The sequence below is a fragment of the Opisthocomus hoazin genome, chromosome 10, assembly GCF_030867145.1.
Source record: "Opisthocomus hoazin isolate bOpiHoa1 chromosome 10, bOpiHoa1.hap1, whole genome shotgun sequence".
Taxonomy (NCBI): domain Eukaryota; kingdom Metazoa; phylum Chordata; class Aves; order Opisthocomiformes; family Opisthocomidae; genus Opisthocomus; species Opisthocomus hoazin.
Window position 1 is genome coordinate 18,143,651 of NC_134423.1, and position 22,383 is coordinate 18,166,033.

General features: G+C 37.4%; 1 protein-coding gene across 2 annotated transcripts in view; it reads right to left on the bottom strand.

Annotated features, from left to right (window-relative positions):
* UNC13C (unc-13 homolog C) overlaps positions 1–22,383 on the bottom strand; it is a 184,326-nt gene that overhangs the window by 38,450 nt on the left and 123,493 nt on the right. For both annotated transcript variants that reach the window (XM_009940223.2, XM_075431450.1), the window contains 5 exons: positions 8,962–9,088; positions 7,867–7,963; positions 7,268–7,411; positions 6,209–6,286; positions 1,608–1,685 (listed from right to left, as the gene is read on the bottom strand). In XM_009940223.2, coding sequence (XP_009938525.2) covers positions 1,608–1,685; positions 6,209–6,286; positions 7,268–7,411; positions 7,867–7,963; positions 8,962–9,088 — 524 coding nt within the window. The remainder of the gene's footprint in view (positions 1–1,607; positions 1,686–6,208; positions 6,287–7,267; positions 7,412–7,866; positions 7,964–8,961; positions 9,089–22,383) is intronic.

Genomic DNA, 22,383 nt, shown 5'->3' on the forward strand with positions numbered 1-22,383 from the left:
GAAAACTAGTCTTTTCTTGAGGAAAATGAACTTTTTGGAGATTCAAGAAAATATTCTGATGTGTAAATAATTCAATAGATATAGACACAAAGTGCTACTCAGCTTTCCTCTGCCGTTGTCTTCATCAGGATTTATGGACACTTAGCTGCTTTTATGATTCATGACATTCAACATGGGGGATTGGATCCAAGACCTTAATACAAAAGTACTTTGCACAGAACATAAAAGCATGGAAAACACGATTATTTGGAATATTCGGAGAGTGAAAGGACATTAATAGGAACCACAAAAAACATAGCCATGTCTGGATGATAAATATATATTTTCAAAATTTGATACGAAATTTTCAGTGATGACAAGGCTGCAGAAGTTTCTTTCATGTTCTCTGGAGCAGGAAGTATTTTTGCCATGGCAGCTTCAAGAAGCTATTACTAGCTCAACAAAACCTCCTCACTATGGAGTTAATCTATAGGTTCCCTCAGAAGGCGCTATTCGTTGCATAACAAAGGGGACTAGCTTACCTCTGCAATGTCCCACTGTGGATGTGGAAATATGAAATAATGCATTTTCCAATTCTCTTTATAATGTGGTCACATCAGATCAAAGTTCTGTGAAACTATCAAACTACAAGGAAAAGCTGATGTATGTGTAAGCTACTGATATTAAGGAGAGTATATTCATGATCTAAATATTTCTTTTTAACAAGAAGACAGAATTCTATAACTTGAAAAGATGTTAATTTCTTCATTAACTTTCAAAACAGCCAAAGACTACAATCAGCAAAGTACTGAAGCACATGTTTATGTTCTTTTACTGTTGACAGGACTTCAGGCACTTTTAAGTCTTCTGAAATATAAAAGTAGACAAAGCTAAGCATGGTCTGGACTGTTGAATAGCAGCTCTCGGTGAAATGGTGCCAAATCTTAAATACAAACAGGCCCTCAGACACTGAAAAGTGCACTTAAAAATGTTTTATAGATTTATTTTGAAACTCAGAAAGACTTCATACCACCTGCCTAGTGAAACTTTTTGAGTGTCAACTAAATGCCCAAGCATAGCTCTTTTTGATTTTAGATCATAGGGAATTACACAAATGCATCAATGGAAATTAGTAGGATATGTGACTTTTCTTAGCCTTAGAATATGTGGTCAGGAATAATAAAAGATGCTTACTATCACAAACCTCATAAGAGAATCTCTCTCCTTCTTTCTTCTGCTCAGTGGATTGCAAGTCAAAGGCATTAGACAAAGACATGACACATTACAGACAAAGCACAAAGCACATATTCTACAAAATTTTCAGATACTGGCAAAACATATCAATACATAAAAAAGCAAAGTATAGTCCAATACAAACAGTAAAATAAAGCTGGGACTACAGATTACAACACAAAACACCCAGTGCTGGTTCGGCTTTACAGATCATTAGCAAGTTTCTGTGAAATAGCGTTAGGTCTTTCTAGTATTGTCCGGACATTAAAAAAGTTCTTTTTTTAAAAACATTTTGATTTTCTTTGCAAGCAGAAGTGAAGAGAGACTAGGTTGAAAACATGGTGCTAATGATCTCTAAGGAACTCAGAATAAACCAGGAAACAAATATGACTCACCTCCTTTCCTCCCATGGACTCAAACATTTTCTCAAGCTGGACTCTTAACTGTTGAATGTTGTTCATCAAGATACAGGGCTACAAAGAGAGCACCAAGTATGAGAAGGTGCATGTTATGTTCCTTTGATGTATGAATACGTGTATTCACAGCCTCTGGGCTGAAGACCAGTTCTTCAGCAGCCCTACATTCATGTAATCGTGTTTTTTAGAGGAGGATCTCGGGTTCCAGACCACTGCTGCCTTCCCTTCCTTCTTTCAGTCACCCTCCTCTTTGCCCAGTCAGCAAATCCACTCAACCAGGGACTGCCCATTATGCCCCTAAGACTGTGTTGCCTCATAGGAAACTGAACACCTTCTCCCAACCAGCTGGGCAGTTTTCAGATCCCAGTATTTCACTTCCTGAACCTCATACCCCATGTAGTTGCCAGTCATACTTAATACTGTTACATCTGGTGAGTTAATGCAAGTAGTGCATTATCGTCTCTTGGCGAGTAGACACAATAATGCTCAACATACTTTGGGAGTGAAAATAGACTGGGGGAAGGGACTGTCAGATTGCTTTCTAGACCCAGTCTACAGAAAACTGTGACAGCATGGTAATGCAGAAAATGGCTGATGCTTGCCTCTGAATAAATCAATAGGCAGTTCTGTTAATCACAGAGTAATATTTCAGAAATGTACATTTTTCATTGCTTGAAAAGTTGGTGAATGAATTAAGCAACAGAATTTTGTAAACATATTATTTTAGTCTAAAAATGTTGTTTAAACTCACTTCTTTAAGGCAGAACACAGAGCCAAGTATAGACAGCAATTTCTGAATAAATACAAGGTAAAATGTAAAACATGGACAAAATTAAGGATCTTATTACAAAATTATGGAAGAAAGGCTGTATTACTAGAACTCTGTGTACTCAGGTGACATTATATGCTAGTTTGGTATGGTGTGGGGGGAAGCAATAAGACAATACTTGCTAAAAGAGTTCGGTCTGGCCAAGGTCAGTGTGTTCTAGTGCATGATTGGATTAATTTAGATACTGAAGTAATGCATTTCAGTAAAAGACATATTTTTTTTCAGACAACAAGCAGGTGATGGAATGATTACAGTGATTGATACTCATTTGTACCTTTCTAGTTCCAATGTAGTGCTGAAACATGGTGCGATTAAATTTTCGTATTCAAAAGATCAATATCACGATTTAGCTTTAATTAGTTCTACATTACTCTCAAATGAATATGGTGTCAGAATCCTTCTCAACTGAAGGAAAAAAAAGAAATTTGATCTAACTTCTTAATAGTTACATTACAGCTTCCCAGTAAAGCATTCTATTTGTCCTCCTGCAAAAGACAGCTGGCTTTCCATAGTGGTCAAAATATCACCCTTCTTCCAGTCTCTTGAAAAACCCACAAACCCCACTTCTATTTGTTTATCTATCTCCTATTAATTTATGATCCCTAAGACAGTGTCCTCCTCTCCTGTGCTATCGCCTCTCTTCTGACATAGTCCTTATTCTGGAAATTATCTGCAACATCACAAATCAATGATTATAATTTCTGACAGGGGAGTAAGTAGTTGAATATAACGTCTTGGTTCTTTTGTTCAAAATAAGTACAAATGCCTTTGGCAATCTACCAAGGCTATGTGATAAATACCTCACACTGAGGCTGTTTCAAAGTTTCCTTTGAGGCTAAGGTTGCTCTTTCACAGCCTAAGCCTACCTTGGCTCAATGCAAAATTTTCTATTGCTATCAGTAAATAACAGAACCAGAGCTTAAAAACATACTCATCATTTCATTATCATCATGCCTTTCAGAATACTCTTTGGAGCAATTTACAGGAATCAGCCAGCCAGATGGAACAACACCTAAAAGTGAGTGGCAAGTACAATACTTAAAACCAGGTTTGTTTTTAGACTCTGTCAGGAGGTGAAAGATAAGAGGATGTTTTTACATTAGATACATGTCTATGAAAAGTGCCTTTGGTATGCTTTTATTTGAACAGTTTATGTGCACATCTTATGGTGTCTAATAAAAATAGGAAAAGTATTTACTTAAAAAAGAATGGCAAAATCTAACTTAAGTTATAAAAATGTAATTGTTTTAATCTCTTTATCAACTCTAATGCATGAGATGGACTTCTAATGTAATTGAGATCACCAGATCAAATGGTCTTTTATTAAGCTACAAGTGTGTATTTCAAAAAGATAGCTTCTGTTAAAAATAAGTTATGTCCCCCAAAACCATTTGATGTAATACTTTATACCATAATGAGATTAATTCCATCTAAAGCCTCAGTAAAGACTGACATACCAGGGTGACTTCAGAAATCAATCACTCCAACAATCAAAAAATTCCCATTGGACAGGCCAAAAGACTACACAAACTGTTTGACTCGATGACTCAACACTATGTATCAAAACTCATTTCTTCTAGAAAGCAACAAGTTTTATTTAATATTTGCATTAAATTGAAAGAAATGGAAAAAAATAGCTACGTTTCTTACATTAAAGTTTGAGCATAGCTATGCCTCATATTGGGTCAAACACAGAGACAGATTATTTTAGATGAAGCTTAGTTTGGACTGATTAACATTAAAGTAGATGATGTGTAATTCATTCACTGCTCCATACTAGAGAGAGAGAGAGTTATGTTCTTTTCAGCTCTGTATTTGTCCTGGAGGGGAAAGAAGTAAGAACTATGTAGAATGTTCATCTGTAAAGTTAAAAATGCATGAAAATTTACATCTGGCTAGATTATGGGGAAAAAAACTGGCGGTGCTGGTCTATCATATATCAGCTGATATCCAGAGACAGGAAGCATGTGAATGGTTCAAAGTGGCATCAGGGGAAGTTCAGGCTTGACATTAGGAAGCATATCTGTACCGAGAGGGTGGTCAACCACCGGAACAGGCTTGTTAGAGAGGTGGTTGATGCCCCAAGCCTGTCAGTGTTTAAGAGAGATTTGGACAATGCCCCTAACAACATGCTTTAACTTCTGGTCAGCACTGAATTGGTCAGGCCGTTGGACTAGATGATCCTCACAGGTCCCTTCCAACTGGAACAGTCAACTCTATTCTATTCTGTTCTGTTCTGTTCTGTTCTATTCTATTCTATTCTATTCTATTCTATTCTATTCTATTCTATTCTATTCTATTCTATAAACGGGATGTTTCCAGGTGTTTTTACAGCTGTAAGACTGATTCTCCTTACACAACGATTGCCAAACTTGGCCTGGTGCTTTTACTCTTTTCAGATGCTGAAAAGATTTAGTAGCGCCAGAAGAAAGATGTGTGGATACCTACTGAAGTGACTCTTTTCAACATGTTTACTGCAAAGGACTTCAAGGTTGAAAATATCTGAAGTGGGAAGTTAAATCTGAGACATGACACATCCACATAAATAAAAGTCACCTCTCGGTAAAAAATTGTATATAAAACTTCAACTTAATAATAAAGTTTTGAGCTTGGTATTTTTATTTATTAATTCCATTTAAGATAAAATTGTGTAAAAGGAACAGAACAGTGTAGGTCTCTCTTAATGAATGTATCTGTGGCCTGAAAAATTAATAAGTTCAGTCTTTTGTAATGCTGCTCATAAGAAGAACCACCAATAATTGATATTTAGCTGCAACAGATGTCTTTCTGAATTCTATTATTGTATATATGTTGGTGGACTCTAGATTATGACACTGTCTCTCACTACAGAGAGCACCAGCACAAATGAGTGCGCCCTCAAGCCATGCACAAGCGTGCGACAAATATAGCTGAGATCTGCGTATGGGATGTACTGTTTAAGGTGAATAGCATGAAGATGGTGTTGCAGTTATTTATCTAATCGTACAACATACTACTACATATAGCAGATGTAGTGCTAAATATTGCCTGCTGCAGGAGTACTAGGTTTGATTGAATATCAACGATATTGAAAAGTCAGTTTATAAGAACAATTTTCCTTAGTCATGTTAAGCTCTTGATAATGTCTTGATTTGCTTAATCACATCTTTAGTGTCCATATCTCATTTATTTCTGAGTTCATGGCAATCTGGTCCTGCATTGGAGAGTCCGTTGTAAACAGTGAGGCAACAAAACAGCACATGATTTCCTTCTTACTGCTGCGTGGATAAAGGACAGAGAGTGAGTCGTAGCAGCAGAAAAGCCTGCACACACTCCCTGCACAGGGAAAAATGATCTTATAAACTCTCTAATGAATAAATTGATAAAGAGAAGAAAGCCAATGCAAAATGAAAACTCAAACAAAAATAATTTTATTCTGTGTGGAAAAAAGATGAAGATACCTTCACCATATTCACCGTTCTATAAGGCTATTATCCAGGGAGTGTTTGTGGCCATCTTGTAAATTTTCTTATACTTTAACATTGAAATTATTAACTAGATTTCTTAACTAATTCCACCTATTCCAGCTTTTACATAGCGATGTAAGCAGTTATGAAAACATGCTGATCTTATTAAAAAATAAAGCAAAACAAAAATTCCTTCCTCTGTTCATGCTTTTTCTCTTATACAAAAGTGATTACATTTTCAAAAAGTACAGTAAGTCATTTCAAGGTAATTTCCGAGGCAGAAACAAAACATAGCTTTTACTCACCACATTTTCTTTATCACAATATGAGCTGAAGTAATTAGAAATAATTACAGTGTACTGAAGAAGCACTTTTTTGATAGTCTAGGAGAGAAGAAGAATCTTTTAAATGGTAAATTTCATCATGTGAAACAAAAATAATGAAAAAATACAAAAAAGGCGGTTTATATGAATTGCAGATTTTACAGGTGCTTACATATTTAGTGTATAGTATTTTTTTTGATGTAACATAAACAATCCTGTAAGCACATTTGCAAATCCCTGCATGACAGATGGTAGGTTGTTCTTAATGGAATGTAACCTATACCAGAGACACTTTAATTTTAGTCATACTGTTTTTTGAGAAGCACTGAGAGCTCTACTGCTCACAATGTGCTACATACTTAATGGAACAGTAACAAGCTCAAAAAATCCTCTAGGGTGACACTGCATAGATTAAAAATGTAATGGAAAAATAAGACCAAGGGAGCACTGTTCAAAGTCTGGCAATATGAGCTTACCTTACAATAATCATGTAAATAGGAACTTTGCAAATGGAAAACTGTTGCAATGGAAGAACAGGAATAAATGTAAAAGCAAACTTTTTTGAAGTGATCAGGACCATAATGGATCTAAAGCTTGTGAGGAAATGTTACAATGCAAATCGAAAGCTGGACTAACAAAATCGAGTTTATCAAGCAGCAGATGAACAAGAACTACCACCTCAGGTCTTCAACAAACAATACTTTATTGCCGTACCTTGAATTTTTCCTTCCCTTGCACTGACTAATTAGATAATTGCATTTCACTGAATTGTTCCATGAAACGAATTGTGATCAGTGCTTAGCAAGAATAATAACTGATTGTATAACATATGTAAATATGAAATCTCAAAGAGGAGAGAACTTTTTAAACCGATAGTAGATGAAAAACAGTCTTAAGCCACAGACAGCATGTCTTTCTAAGGACCCCAGTCAGAGAAGAGATTGATTCTAAACAACATTGGAATTACTTTGCTTTTAAATACATGGCAACACAGTGTCACTCTCTCTGAAGCTTAGTTGAGATGCATTGATTTTAATTTACCTTTGCAAATCTTCTCATTAAATGAGATAGTGCTTCTGGATTAGGACACTCCAGTTTCCTAATAATCTCAAAGCTTTGATTGAGCTGTGTGAAGACATCAACCACAGAACAAGAGAAGAGGGCATGGTCTGATGTTTGCTGAAACTAGAGAAAAAAATTCAAAAGAGTTACTACTTGTTCAGAGATCAAAACTGTATTAACTGATTTTTCTTACACTTGAAATTCTTCCTAGGGTCATAAAAGTAATAAATAAAAACTAAATTAAAAAAAAAATTCTCACTGATAATACTGACAAATGTGGCTTTTCACATTTCTATTACTTTCAAAACTCTTAAAAATAAAAACAAAATTCTCTTTCATGACATTGGTATCGCACCAGAGTTTAGTGAAACCATAGATTGAAGTCTATGGGGAATTTCGGCAGATGGAATTAGAGCAGGAATTTGTCCATAGGGTTATCTTCCAAGAACTATTACTGACTGCATATCTTGTGAGGTCTAACAAGGATATTGCAGGACTAAATGTACTTCTGGTTTTGCAACACTAAGAAGCTGTCTCAATACTTTCTTTATTCTTTTCTTTAAAAGGTAAAGGCTCACCCCATCTTTTTTGTCTCTTTCTAGTGCTCCATGAAGAAATTCCATTGAGACATCCTCATTTTCATCCAACCACTGAATGACAAATGGTTCAAACCACCTGAAAATGAAAAACAATTTTGTAAAGTAAAGTAAGTACATTTTACAAGGAACCTGAGGGATGCTATACCATCCAGCAGTTTGGCACCTTGTGTTTTCACATCTGTTCTTGTTGCTAAAAAGCCTATCACCCTACAAAAATTTTTGTCACCAAAGACACTATAGCTACCAAAAGGTCTTTCAGGCTTCAGTTTCACAATACTCCAACTGGTCTACCCTAGTGACTTAAAATTAGCAGTAGCCATCAGAGAAATGCATCTGTGTTTTGCAGGGGATCATATTCTGTACATTTTCTTTTATTTTAGAATGTGTCTTATAAATATTGGTTCTTAGTTAACAATTGTTTTTTCTTTGTACGTCAAATAACTTGGAGAAAACTTTGCTTTAATGAAACATTAGCTGTGCTTTATTTTTCATTAGTATATTTTTTAAAAAAATTAAAGCAATAAGAGGCCCCAAACCATCTTGGCAAATCAGCAGACTTGCAGAAGATTAAGGAATGAGGTAAAGGATAGCTCATATAAAAGGACAGGATTGAACATATCAGTTGCAGGAGGAAAGGTGAAAATGTTTGAAAACAGCAGCTGAATATCAACCCAATGCAGTAAGAATTATTTCAGTAGTATATCCCATTAGCATTGTACCTTTTATCCAAATTTGGGTATGAAACAAATGCAAGGGCCTATAATGAATACTACTGCTGTTCCCACATTTCATACCTTCCTCAGGCATTTTCTGACCAAAATATTTTGTCATCTATAAAGAGCTGAAGTTACAACAGTTGTATAAAGAGTCCTATGAAATAGCTAATAGCACTTTTAATACCTGGACTATGTCATTTGATAGAATGAAGAATTAGAGAGGAGGAAGAGTGAAAAGGAATGAGTTGTCAGTGCTACGTAGCTAGAGATCTTGCACAACCTTGGGCATAAATATTTGACCAAAATAAACCTTGCACCAAGCCCAAACTCATGGGATATTTCCCTATACACGACTTACAGGGAGTATTCAGGTACTGCATCCTTGAAAGCAGAGAGTTCTCGCACATATTCGTTATAAAACCACTTCACTTTGAAGTGCAAATTCATATAATCTGTGCTTTTGCATAACCGCTGCTTTTCATGTTCTGTAATAGAATGAGTTGAAATAAAAGCATTTAATAGCATTCTAACAGCAAATAGCATTCTTGTGCCTTAATATACGAGTGACATAATAATACAGAACTTGCATTTTAAAGCACAATTGGTTTGTTTTTTTTAGAGGTAGTTGTACCCAAAGTGTCAATCTTCAGGTTCTAAGTACCCTTAGGAAAAACAAAACAAAAAAAAGATCAGACCACAAGTTAGGCTCTTCAAGTCTCTTCACTGCAGTGAGAAAAACCCACAAACTCGCTGACTTCCTGCTCTTTCGATGCTTCTTTGGTTGTTACTAAATTGTTAAGCAGCTGTGTCAGGTGTTAAGTCAGAAAGGACAACTATAGCTGTGTAGGAGCCAAATGAAGTAACAACTATAAACGCCAGTCCTATATGAATCTGAAACCCTGCATCAGTAAATGGGCTGCATTTATCACATATAGGTAAAAAAAGAAACAAGAGACAACTTCGCAGCTCTACAGCCATCTGATTTACATGGGGCACAAGGAGAAAACCTGGTTTATGATAAACTGGTTTTGAAATTTTTCACATGGGCTTCTCCACCTTCTCAGTGTCCTCCTGTTTTCAACATACTGGATATGCAGATGATCATGGATGGCAGGAGTCATGGAGCCAGGCGTAACCACTTTCTGCATTTTTAAAGTCTGATTTAACCTGTTTGAACAAAAGTCAGGATTATGATCTCTACTTTAGCTTATCCACTGCTCTCTGCGGTCTTTCCCATCCAGCTGCTGCAGAGCCTGGACAGCTTCGTTCTTTCACTCCATTAGCTAACAGCCCCTTTATTCTTGCTCAGGTCTTCCATTTCCTTCTCCCACAGCAGGAAACCATGGATCCACAAATCTTGGGCAGAGTAATCCTTCCTTCACTTACTGCTCACAGTGTCCTAAAATCTCCACAGATCTCACCTGTCACTTGGACATTCTTCCTTCACCACAAGACTAATCTACTTTGCCAGCTCCCTTAAAAAGTGACCTAATACAGATACTTGGCAGGAATTACATTCTTGTATAAACAGCATGTGTTAAGAACTCACCTCTTTTAAACCTCCTTTTTGCTCCTTACTTCTGCTTACATCATAACATAGTATTACACAAATTTTTCATATATACTTGGATGTGAACCTGATTTTATGTAACAGTGGGAGCACCCCATTCTCTGTCACTCACACACCTGAATGTACCACTCAGTTCTCTGTCAGTGCAAATGCAAATACACATTCTGTGTTTTCCAGATCTGACCAGGTACATTAACAGGAAATTTTTAGTTTTATTATTATGCCAAAGCATCACTTGAGTAATATCACTGTGCCATACAAAAAAATCAGTGTTTCAGACGCATATTACTATGCAATGAATTACTAAGTTTTTTGAAAATCAGCTTATGAAGTGCCCCGGTGGGCTCTTCTTGCCTTTTTAGCATTGTGTTAGCATTATCACCTTCAGTGCCTTTTAATCACACTCCAGAAAAATGAGTAAATCAGTTTCTGTCTAAACATTGCATTTGTTCACGCCCAGTTGCTACTAGAGAGTACTACAAATTCTGCCTAGCATAATATCATTGCCTACTAGCCTTAAACAGAACCACGGAGAGAAAGATGTACGCCTACTCTCATGGTTCTTACTTTCTACAGACCTGAGACTCTTATTTTTTTATTCTGGTAAGAGTTTTTCCACAATCTATTACGGTAGACAGCTAGATGACCAAACATTCGCTCAATAAAAGGTAGTTCTTACAAGAGAGATCTGTTTTTGACTGAGAACAATTATCTTATTGCTATTAAATTCACTGCACATCTACTGCTTAAGTCATTATTAAGAAAAGTCTGTCTTTTATTGCATCCCAATAGAGTGGAATTTCTGAAATTAACAACATTTTTTGATTGAAGTGTTGCTTGAATGGGTTATTAGATTATACAATGCAACATAAGAAAGTTTGCTATAGTATTACAAACCAAGCAAATGCTCATTTCAATTTTAGAAATGAGTTGCTGCCAGTGATTGGCAAACTTGTCCAGGAGGGTACAACTTATGCAATAACATTCATTTATATCTTCTTTTTTAAGTTAAGATCTAAATTATAACACATTAGAAGTGAGTACAGAAGTAATTCATGAATAATTGAGGTTTTTTTCTCCAGGCTATTATACCTTTGAAAGACTATTTCAGAAGAGTCTCCTAGGATATCACTTGTAGTTACATATAAGTGAAAAATGCATCCTGAATTCCTAATACTGATCTGTGAGAACATTGGAAAATACTTCACATGATTTATAAAGTCATTTTTTACCCATGCATATTATGTCTTCAGTTTATATAAACCAAAGAACACAGAAAACAGGTGCCCGTACGATTCAGCCTACAAGAAGTTTAACTGAATTGTATTAGATGGGTTTATCGACAGTAACCATGGATTTTGGTTAGAAAGCACAGTAATGTCACTGTAGGCATTTCGAATGTCAACTAGGACCCATGGATCGCTTTCTTAATTTCTGAAGAACATGCACAGGTTAATGCAAATGTGAGATGACAGAGGATCTGTCTATGCAGTTTGGAGATCTGTGGTTTTTTTCCTGGAAGGAAAGCTGGCACCGTGTTTTCCTATCCAGATACATCCATTTTGGACTTTCTGGAAGACAGAAGTAGTAGCTGCACAATACAACTCCTTCTAAAAATATCCACTCTTGCCTTGCAAAATTATTATAATACAGAGTCAGTCTTGAGCTAAACCGCCCAAATGTCTGCTGTGCAAATGCGCTCAGCAGAGATTATGTCAGAAATACCAGACCTTTCTCATAATTGATTCTAGATAAATGGAATGTCCAATATTGCAAACTTAATATTATAAATAACTTTTTTTGGTGCTGCTACTTTTATGATACGCTCCATGTAATGCAGCATATTTTTATAAGCATCTATTAATCTGCTGAGTTTCATAAAAAGGACACTTGCAGTTCACATTAGTGATAATGGCACATTATTCTATATTAGTGTATCATGAATCAATGAAAAAAATACTGTTAAGATTTCATAAACTGTAAAATCTGTAAACTGCAATCTGTGTGTATGGGGCAATTTAGCTGCTTTTATCTGTTGCCGTTCCAGTCAGAGCATAATTTTTACAGTATTGATTACACTGTGTGGTTTTTTAAATCTCTTCTTAGGCGTAATGCTCTAATGCACATGTGCTTTCCACCGGTCTGTAGTAACAGACGTTGTAACTGCAACTACAGTGAGAACTGTACACAGTCTTCCCATCTCACTTGTGCAAATTATAATTACAGTAACACCTTTAAGAGGACTTCCAGTAAGCAACAGCACTGAGAGAAAAAAAAAATCTTCTGTTCAGGTGCTGTTTGTGTAACCAAGAAAGAAAAAAGATTTTTTTAAAAGACTATTATGTGGAATGCATTAATATATGCAAATGTGTTTGGTGTGTGATGAAATCAGCCACTGACCTGGTGACATTGTATCTAGCAAATAATGTAATTGCAGACAATTTTTATTAAAAAAAAAAAAAGTATAAAGAGACATTGCAGGAAGGACTATAAGCCAAGGTAGGTTCCTCACAGGCCTGTGACCAAACAGCAATACTCTGGAATCCTGTTCGATTTCTTGCTCATTTTCTCAGCAATTGCTAAAGAAAGCTGAGAAGATTTTCTTAAGGCAGCAAACAAAAAGAAACTGCAATACAACTATTATGTTTTGGTCTGATGTTTGTAGTATCATAATATTTTGTCAATAAAGTCATAATAATGACTTATTAAACAGAAACATCTACATGACACTAAAGACACAATGCCATTTATCAAACTGGAATAGAATCCTGTTCACTACAGAATCCTTTTTCCTTTTTAACCTTGAGGTAATAACATCACTCTGAGTATCCATGTAATTTTTGATATGTATTAGTTGCTAAAAAAGGAAAAAATGGTAATCTAACAACCTTCCTAGAAGATGAACATTTTAAATATTCAGGTAATCAATTTAATAGTTTGTTCAACTCTAATTTTCCCATATTTGGGTATGAAAGCTGAGAGCACGTTCTTTTTTTCTACAGCAATATACTAGCCACTGTTTTTTGTACCAACATACAGTTAAACTGCTTGAAAGATTCTAATGAAGTAGTTTTAAAGAATATTTCAAATCCTTATGAACAAGAACTGCAAGAAGGAAATTTGTCTGTAAAAATGAACAAATTGACTAGATATACATAAATATATAAGAATAACTAACAAAAAAAGCTTGTCCAGTTTCCAGGCTTTAAAGATAATGTTTCAGAGATTAATAAATACCACAAAGAATATTGATGTGTAGTAAATTAATTGTATCACAATCAGTTACATACATGCTATTGCCCTACATTTTATTAAAATGGAAATGATCCAGACCAAGCATAAAGGAATTGTGCTTGGATTAACTGCAAAATCTCCCATCAAAACTCAGATGTTATTTTCAACCACTGTGACATAATTCCATACTCCTTGCAAAAATTACTTACCAATCATTCTAGAGACTACCTGCTGCACGTTTTGTCTATTTCTTTCAGAACTGCAGTTTCAGAAAACCTGCCATTTCCAAACTTGCAGTCTTCTAATTGCGAAGTACATACATGGCACAAACTGAGTATGGCTAGGGGAAGATGAACTCTGAAGCAAGTCCTGTGAGGAATTATATTGATTGAGTACAAATTGATATTCGTCCCTCTGAATCGCTGTGGGAACAATGCACCTAATGCACATGTTTCGGGTACTGGATCCCAATGCATTTTCCCTACAGTATAGGAGCTGGTTGCTATGCCACTTCTTCCTTTAATGGGGGTATTATGCTATAGTGCTCTGGACTTAATCTCTGTATCACCGAAATGAACTGGAAGACTCTAATTGAATGTAACATATTAGATCAGGCCACAAATGAAAAAAAATGTAAACTCAAAAAAAGTTCATAACCAATTTAGCAGGCAACCCTACATTCTACTAGACATCTCATCCCAGGGTTCTTGTACTTTGCTAAAGGCAATGGAAGTCACTGGTTATTAACTGAAATACAGAGCAGGAAGCAAGTAATTGATAATTATGTACAATTTACTTTGATTTTGATAATGTGGAATACTACTAGTCTTTCTGAAAGGGCTCTTTGTGTCAAGATAAATATAATAAACTGAAAAATGAAAACTTCTATCATTTCCTCCTTTTTTGCATTGCACTTACAACGGATTTACAAGCAAAAAACCCTCTAGTTCTGCTTTTAAAAATAAATTGTGTCTTTCATAAAAAACTTCTACATATCCAATCTCTTCTCTGCGTTTACTTGGAAATTTTCATCAAAATATATTTGAATACTTCACAAACATAATGGATTGCACCTTGAACATCTCTATGAGGTGATTAAGCTGCGCTATTCACTTTTTACCAGTGGGAAACTGAGGTATGGGGAGATCAAGTGAATTTACTAGGGGAACATATATAAATTACGATAGGCAGTGTAGATCTTGTTCAAAGATCATGTTTCCTCACTGAACAGAGACCAGGGAAGGAATACAGACTGTCTCATTCCAAATTGTGAGAAAAAAGGGATTTACTGTTCTTTTCGTCCTCCTGTCTGCAGTGGAAGTGGGCTAATCAATCCTCGACTTAATGGAGTGCACTTCAAAAGCTGATATGACATTGCCCTTTCTATTAAAGGAGGAGCTGTCCAAGTGAGAGGCTGTTTTCTCAAAGTGCTCTGCTGTGCTTCACACTTCACAGCAGGTACAAGTGAATTCCAGGCCACCTGCTTAGCATCTGAAAAGGCAGAGCTGTACATTACTTTCTGGGAGAGGTAAACTGCTTATGGGAACTTCAAGCGCATCGTATACCAATGTCACATACTATCTGAGAGATGCAATATGTAATAGCATAGGGGATGTGTGAATCTGCTGCAAACAACCCTATTATCTACTACAAAACATTGCATTTGCCATTTTTTCCCTACTGTGTTGTATTGCCTAAACATTTCAAATTACTTTAAGCAAATTAATTTTGAAATCTTCTTAGCTTTACTGAGTTGCTTTTTTTTCTCCTTATTGGAAATTTAGCATATTAATCTCGTCAAATAATTATTACTTCACAGCCAAATACTTCCAGAAAAGTTCCAAGAAAGTGGATAGGTGTGTCACCAACAGAACAACTCCAGATGCAAGATATGAGGCTTCATTAAGCATAAACTTGCTCTTTCCTGTTTGTAAGACAAAGAAAAATGCCAGCACAGCAAATAATTTAATAAGATTAACCTCAGTAGAGCTTTTACCCTGCAATATCACATCAGAGTGAAATTTATGTACCATGAAAGTTAAACAGATCAATAATACTCAAGGAACAAACGCTCATAAACAAAAAATCTGTCTTTGGATATATACGGCTACTATTGACTACAGAAGGAAATAAGCACTTGCTTCCAAGAACTGAAATAATCTGAATTGTACTTTGTTACTGTTAGAAGAATTCTCACTTTGTGTATGACTTGACCATGGAAAGCATGAGGAAATGCAAGCTATGAACGGAGCAGAAGAAATCACAGAATGGTAGTATGAGATCTATGGTGATGACTAAAGCCCTGGTTCTGAAGAATATGATGGAAGTTTCAAATACTTCTTTGTACTGAAGTTTCAACATTTATTCAAAGTAAACATGTAATTAGAATGTAACAAAAGAGAAAAAGTAATGCTGGCATATGAATCCAGTTTATATTGATTTCAGCTTTCATAAATCTCCAATATGTATAAAAATTGCAAAATCAAGAAAGAATATACATGCTTCTTGTAAACCACTGATTCTCAGAAAATGTTATCACATAATTAAATGCTATATTGTAATGATGGAATTTGGGATGAAAAAGAGAATAAAGGTAATAAAGACAGCTTTAATTGTATTGGATCTTAACTGCTGAATACTCAGCTTTGCATCTTCAATGTTCTTTTTATGATAGGTTACTTTCATTTATTTATTGTTTCATTTAAAAAAAAAAAGTATCTTTCCACGAAGAAAACATTTGGACTTCATCCTCTGCTTTTTGGCTTGCAAGAGTGCAAAGTGAGCATAAAACATTACTAAATAGGAATGGTAGCATTTTATAAGCAATTAGTAGAATGAAGTACTAGCGAGGAATAATCAGGCTGCAAGATAAATGTGAAGCTGTGCTTTAATAATTACCTGTGTTGCATCTGGATCTGCTTGTAAAGTAGGAGTAAAGGCAAAAACACAGAGGTGGTCTCTGTCACCCAGCAAATTGCACTTAAGGCTTATTAAAATTTAATGTGGAAACAAGGAGTTTTAATGGATTTATCCCATTCTCCTGGGTGTGCTGGGACCAGTATAAAATGTTTATTTTAGAACTAATGTACTTGCCCCTAAGGGGAAATTTACCTGTGTATCTACAGGAGGAAATAACACACAAGTGAATCACCATATGTGGAAAAGTCCTGAAAGTAAAAGACTGAATCTTGAAATTAATAAAACAGAGGCTGGGAGAAGAACAGTTGATTGCTGCAGGAGGAAAGCTTTTATGAAGTGTCTCAGTGTGAAGTTTAATAGGCAGGATTAAAAATAGCATGCAGGTTGCTTGTCATTTTAAATTTTCTTTTACTCAAATGATTATTGACAAAGAAAAATATTTTGTTTTAAGAAAGCTGACATTGGTTACTGTTTCTGAAAGGAAAGAAAAACTTATTATAAGTGGATTCATAGGGTAATTAGTTCACAGAATTAATGAAGAGGTCCAGCAGCCAGGTTCCATTCCTACTGCATGAGCGTTGTGCAGCTCCACTCTGACAGAGATAAGGGGAATAAACCTCTCAAGAAACAGGACAGGGAAATTCATTCCCTAGCTGCTGGACTACACGACTGTGTTAGAGGAATGTCCTGTAAGAGGAAAAGGATGAACCTTTTCTCTAAGCTTCTTTGTATCATCTTTCTTTGCATCATCTTACTGGTGAAGAACAGTAATCAAGGACAAGAAGAAAGAAGATGCAAATTATTCTTCTGGGCTGAGATACCTAATAAAAGGCAGAGGAAATCCTGACTGCCCCTTGGTATAAGACGGAGCTCTCTTGCTGCTCCTGTAGGTGATATGCAGCCCCTTCGGCTGAACAGAACACTGCTCCTTTACTTGCATACTCAACTCACTGGTTTGTGGCAAGGACAAAGCTGTGTGAGCTATAAATAAACCATAATTATTAATCAATATCGGATTCATTTAGAGCACCATTTATAGTCTAGTAACCTATGTAGCATGGGAGTACTAGTATATGTTGACTAGCAAAATTGTCTTGCTCACAACTAGGCAACGCTGGTAAATTTTATATACAAATGTTTTACAATTAGTGACTGCCTGGGTAAGAGTTAATAACAATGTTTCAGAACAAGATTAATATTCAGTGATTAAAAGAAGATTAAATAAGGCCAGAGCTTTCACTATTAAATATATGGGGCAATATACACTGCTATTATTGAGTGACAATTTTAAGACTAAATAATAAAATCAGGCATTCCCTGATGCACTTACTTTTTTTTCTAGTCACATCTAGTACCATGAATACACCTACAATCAGAAATAAAGAAGCTTTAGCTTATTAACATTACTGTAGACTTGTACTGCAGTATAAACTCCATAGTGTTTGTTCTGATTATGGTTCGGTGTTTAAAATCAAAGGAAATGGGTTAGGGAATGACCAAATGGTATAGCGGGCATTCTCCCAAGGGCAAGGTCATGCCATACTAGAGATCATAGAATCACAGAATGGTAGGGGTTGGAAGGGACCTCTGTGGGTCATCCAGTTCAACCGCCCTGCTGAAGCAGGGTCACCTACAGCAGGCTGCACAGGACCTTGTCCAGGCAGGTCGTGAATATCTCCAGAGAAGGAGACTCCACAACCTCCCTGGGCAGCCTGTTCCAGTGCTCCATCACCCTCAGAGGGAAGAAGTTCTTCCTCATGTTCAGATGGAACTTCCTCTGCTTCAGTTTGTGCCCATTGCCCCTTGTCCTGTCACTGGTTACTACTGAAAAGAGCTTGGCCCCATCCTCCTGACACCCACCCTTCAGATATTTGTAAGTATATATTAGGTCCCCTCTCAGCCCTCTCTTCTTCAGGGTGAACAAGCCCAGCTCCCTCAGCCTCTCCTCGTAGGAGAGATGCTCCAGCCCCCTCATCATCCTCATAGCCCTCCGCTGGACTCTCTCCAGTAGCTCCTCATCTTTCTTGAACTGGGGAGCCCAGAAACAGACACAGTACTGCAGATGGGGCCTCACTAGGGCAGAGTAGAGGGGAAGGAGAATCTCCCTCGTCCTGCTGACCACACTCTTCTTGATGCATCCCAGGATCCCATTAGCTTTCTTGGCAGCCAGGGCACACTGTTGGCTCATGGTCAACCTGTTGTCCACCAGCACTCCCAGGTCCCTCTCCACAGAGCTGCTCTTCAGCAGGTCCACCCCAAGCCTGTACTGATGCATGGGGTTGTTCCTCCCCAGGTGCAGGATCCTGCAATTTCCCTTGTTGAACCCCATCAGGTTCCTCTCTGCCCAACTTTCCAGCCTGTCCAGGTCATGCTGAAAGGCGTGTATCTTCTGGTGTGTCTACCACTCCTCCCAGTTTGGTGTCATCAGCAAACTTGCTGAGGGTACATTCTTAAATCTTCATCCAGGTCGTTGATGAAGAAGTTAAACAAGGCTGGGCCCAGTACTGACCCCTGGGGGACACCACTTGTTACCAGCCTCCAACTAGACTCAGTGCCGCTGATGACAACCCTGTGAGCTCTGCCATTCAGCCAGTTCTTAATCCACCTCACTGACCACTCATCTAGCCCATACTTCCTGAGCTTCCCTAGGAGGATGTTACAGGAGACAGTGTCGAAAGCCTTGCTGAAGTCAAGGTAGACAACATCCACAGCTCTTCCTTCATCTACCCAGCCAGTCATGCCATCGTAGAAAGCTATCAGATTGGTCAGGCATGATTTCCCCTTGGTGAATCCATGGTGACTACTGCTGATAACCTTCTTTTCCTCCAATTGCTTGATGATGACCTCCATGATCAGCTGCTCCATCAGCTGTCCTGGGATGGAGGTGAGGCTGACCGGCCTGTAGTTCCCTGGGTCCTCCTTCTTGCCCTTTTTGAAGATTGTAGTGACATTGGTCTTTCTCCAGTCCTCGGGCACCTCTCCTGTCCTCCAGGACCTTTCAAAGATGATGGAGAGTGGCTCAGCAATGATATCCGCCAGCTCCCTCAGCACTCGTGGGTGCATTCCATCGGAGCCCATGGATTTGTGGGTGTCCAGATTGCTTAAGCGATCTCTGAGGTAGTTTCAAGAAGGATGACACTTTGATACAGCACAATACAACATCATGAAGAAATTTTAACTTAGCTCCTGGGAACAATTCTGTCCACTTCATCCATCTTAATTAGTGGGTCTAATCAACAAAAAAGTGCCATTTGATATGGCTACAGTGCTTTTTAAAGAAGCCTGGGAAATCTCTGTGTTGCACGTGGTAGGTACTCAGCTGGATTCTCACACCTGCAGAGCTCAGCCCGCCAGTACAGACAGTATGTAGCTGCTGTTATTGACATCATTGTCTGTTACGCTGACCAAAGAGCATTTCTAAGTCCCCTCTTCCTCCAGTAATGTCACATTCAATCTTATTGATTATCTGCTAAAGGAAAGTTTATTAACCCCAACTGTAATCTCCTTGTCTTTGTCTTTACAGTGTCTCTGAATCCCCCATGAGACTACGTAGGACTCTTTATTCCTTATGTCTCTGGCAAAACGAGAATGGAATACATGTGCTGAAATGTGTGAATGCAGAATGAGATTCACTAAAATAAAAAGGTTTCATGTTTTGCTACCCTGATGAAACCCTGCATTCTGGTGGATGCCACCCTGTTCTCCCTTCCATAATCTCAGCCCCTCCTCCCCAAACCTGCTCTGTAGTCTTATTCCAAGCCAAGGCTATACTCTGTCTCAAGGGGAACTTTGTAAATTGTAAAGTTGGAGTGAAAATAGACTTGAAATCTGCCATTAAATGGCATGACCTTTCTTTGGGCAGCATTAGCCTTTTTGGGTTTTTTTCTATGCTGTCTCTGTGCTCAGCATCAATTCGTGGACCTGCCTCTTCTCTTTCAAATCACTTTATCAGTTTCTGACATGAAAGAGAAATCTGTCAGAGAAACAGGAAGATGATATCTGCTTATTAATTGAGCAAAACAGCATACTTAAAACGCAAACCTACGTTAAACACATAAAATGGTGCAATGACTTTCTTGTGGTTCTCCTATTTATACAGCCTGACACCTCCGAATCTTAGCTCTGCAGGGTTGAGACTGTCTATTGCTGTATTTACACAGCAGCTGATTAATTTCTGGATTGATCCTGGTCTTGACTTCTGGCCATTAGCAGAATTAGATTATCATAATAACAGCAATTAGAATGTTCTCTTTCTAAGAGACTGGATAGCTTTGGACATTTGATCTGACCTGTTCAAAAGTTAGAGATATGAAAGATCTGAAAAAGACATTTCTGAGGACATAGAATAAAAAAGATATTTTGTAATTGCCTGTCCAATTTCAGCTCATTACTCTTCATCTTTTAACCTTTGCATCTTCATACTTGGAAGGGAAAAGATTTCTTACCATATGAAGTCAGCAACAAATCACTTGTACTGCTGGTGAAATTCTCTCTCTGCTCTCACTTGTTTGTACCATAAGAACAGAATAATGTGAAGACCAGACAGTACAAAAATATTAACATCCTATAAGCTCAGATATGCTTGTATAAACTAAATGCCAAACAACAATATATACTCTACCACACAAATTACTTTTTCTTCATGAATAACCTGCAAGGAAGAAAAAAACTCAAAAGTGCCAAATCTAATGAAGTCATTTCTCAAAGATAAACATGTGATACCTTCTCCATGCAAAATCTATACATGAAAATAATCCCAAGCTCCTTAGATCAGAAAAAAAATCAGGACTATATTTAAAATTGAAGAAAATCAATGAAATGATGAACTCAATAGCAGATTTCATTACAGTTCTGTCTGCAAGTCATGTCAGCTTGGCACAGTGTAGCCCTGATCTTAGCAGCATGGAGACCTGAACTGTGCTTTAGGATGTCCTTTCCTCCCTCACCCAAAAAGCCCGCTGTCTCCCCCAACAGCAGCCATCTACCTTGTCTTGTCAGGTCATCTGCCACTGCCTTGTCATTCAGAGACATGCAGCCACTACACTCTTGTCTAGCAAATAGCCACTGCTGTGGAAGCCGTTGTTCCCTCTGTCTTCTCTAGGTCACAGCAGCAGCCTCCCAGCTAGACCATCTTGGGCAAGAATAAGGGGTGAAGACAAGGCAGAGAGGTGTGATGACGGCTGGCGCCCGGCTCCAAGGGCCCATCGGCTCTGATGGCAAAGGAGGCAGGTGGCACTGCTGGGGAGCAGCACTTCTCCCCAGCAGCAGTCGCAGCTCCAGGCACCCCCTGAGCCAACACGGGAGGTGTTCAGCTGTACAATGAGATGACACAGCCTGAACTGCCAGTCTGAACTGCTCCCAGGGAAAAGGGAAAAAGGAACGCAAAATGGACATTCCAGTATTGGTCTTCTGTTAGAGAATGGAGTTATGACATACTCATTTCCTGAATTTAAGCTGATAGGTGAAGCTGGATATGTTTAGGAATATACAAGGTGGGAAAACCCAGAAACAGGATCTTGGATGATCTAATTTAATCTTTTTTTTATCCCACCAGCAATCTTCTTGCTAACAATGTTGGACTTTTTCATTGCTTCTTAATCGGATGCAGAAAGGAATCAACTTTATAACATAAAAGATGCTGCTTCAGGAGATTAATGCTAAATTGATTCAGGAAAAGATTGCAGTCTCAGCCCTGGACACTACATCTGAACAGATGTTAGCCTATGTTAATAGTTCGGAAGGCAAGACTGGCATAGCAGGATGCAATACATTTTAATGAACTCCATTAAAGCCATGAGGATTGAGTGTGACCATATTTAAGGGCTTGCTCCTAATCTTGTAGAATTGAAGCAAAAAATTTTATTGCCATTAACAACTGGTGAATCAAACTCAGTTTGTAGAATATCCATGGAAAGAATTAATGATTTAAAAACCAGCAAAACTAAAGAAAGAAACAGCATGCTGACCTATATTTTGTGACTAGATTTACTGAGATTCCTATTTAGGAATCAAACCACGGAAGGTGAAGTTATATATAATTATATTTATAATAATTTA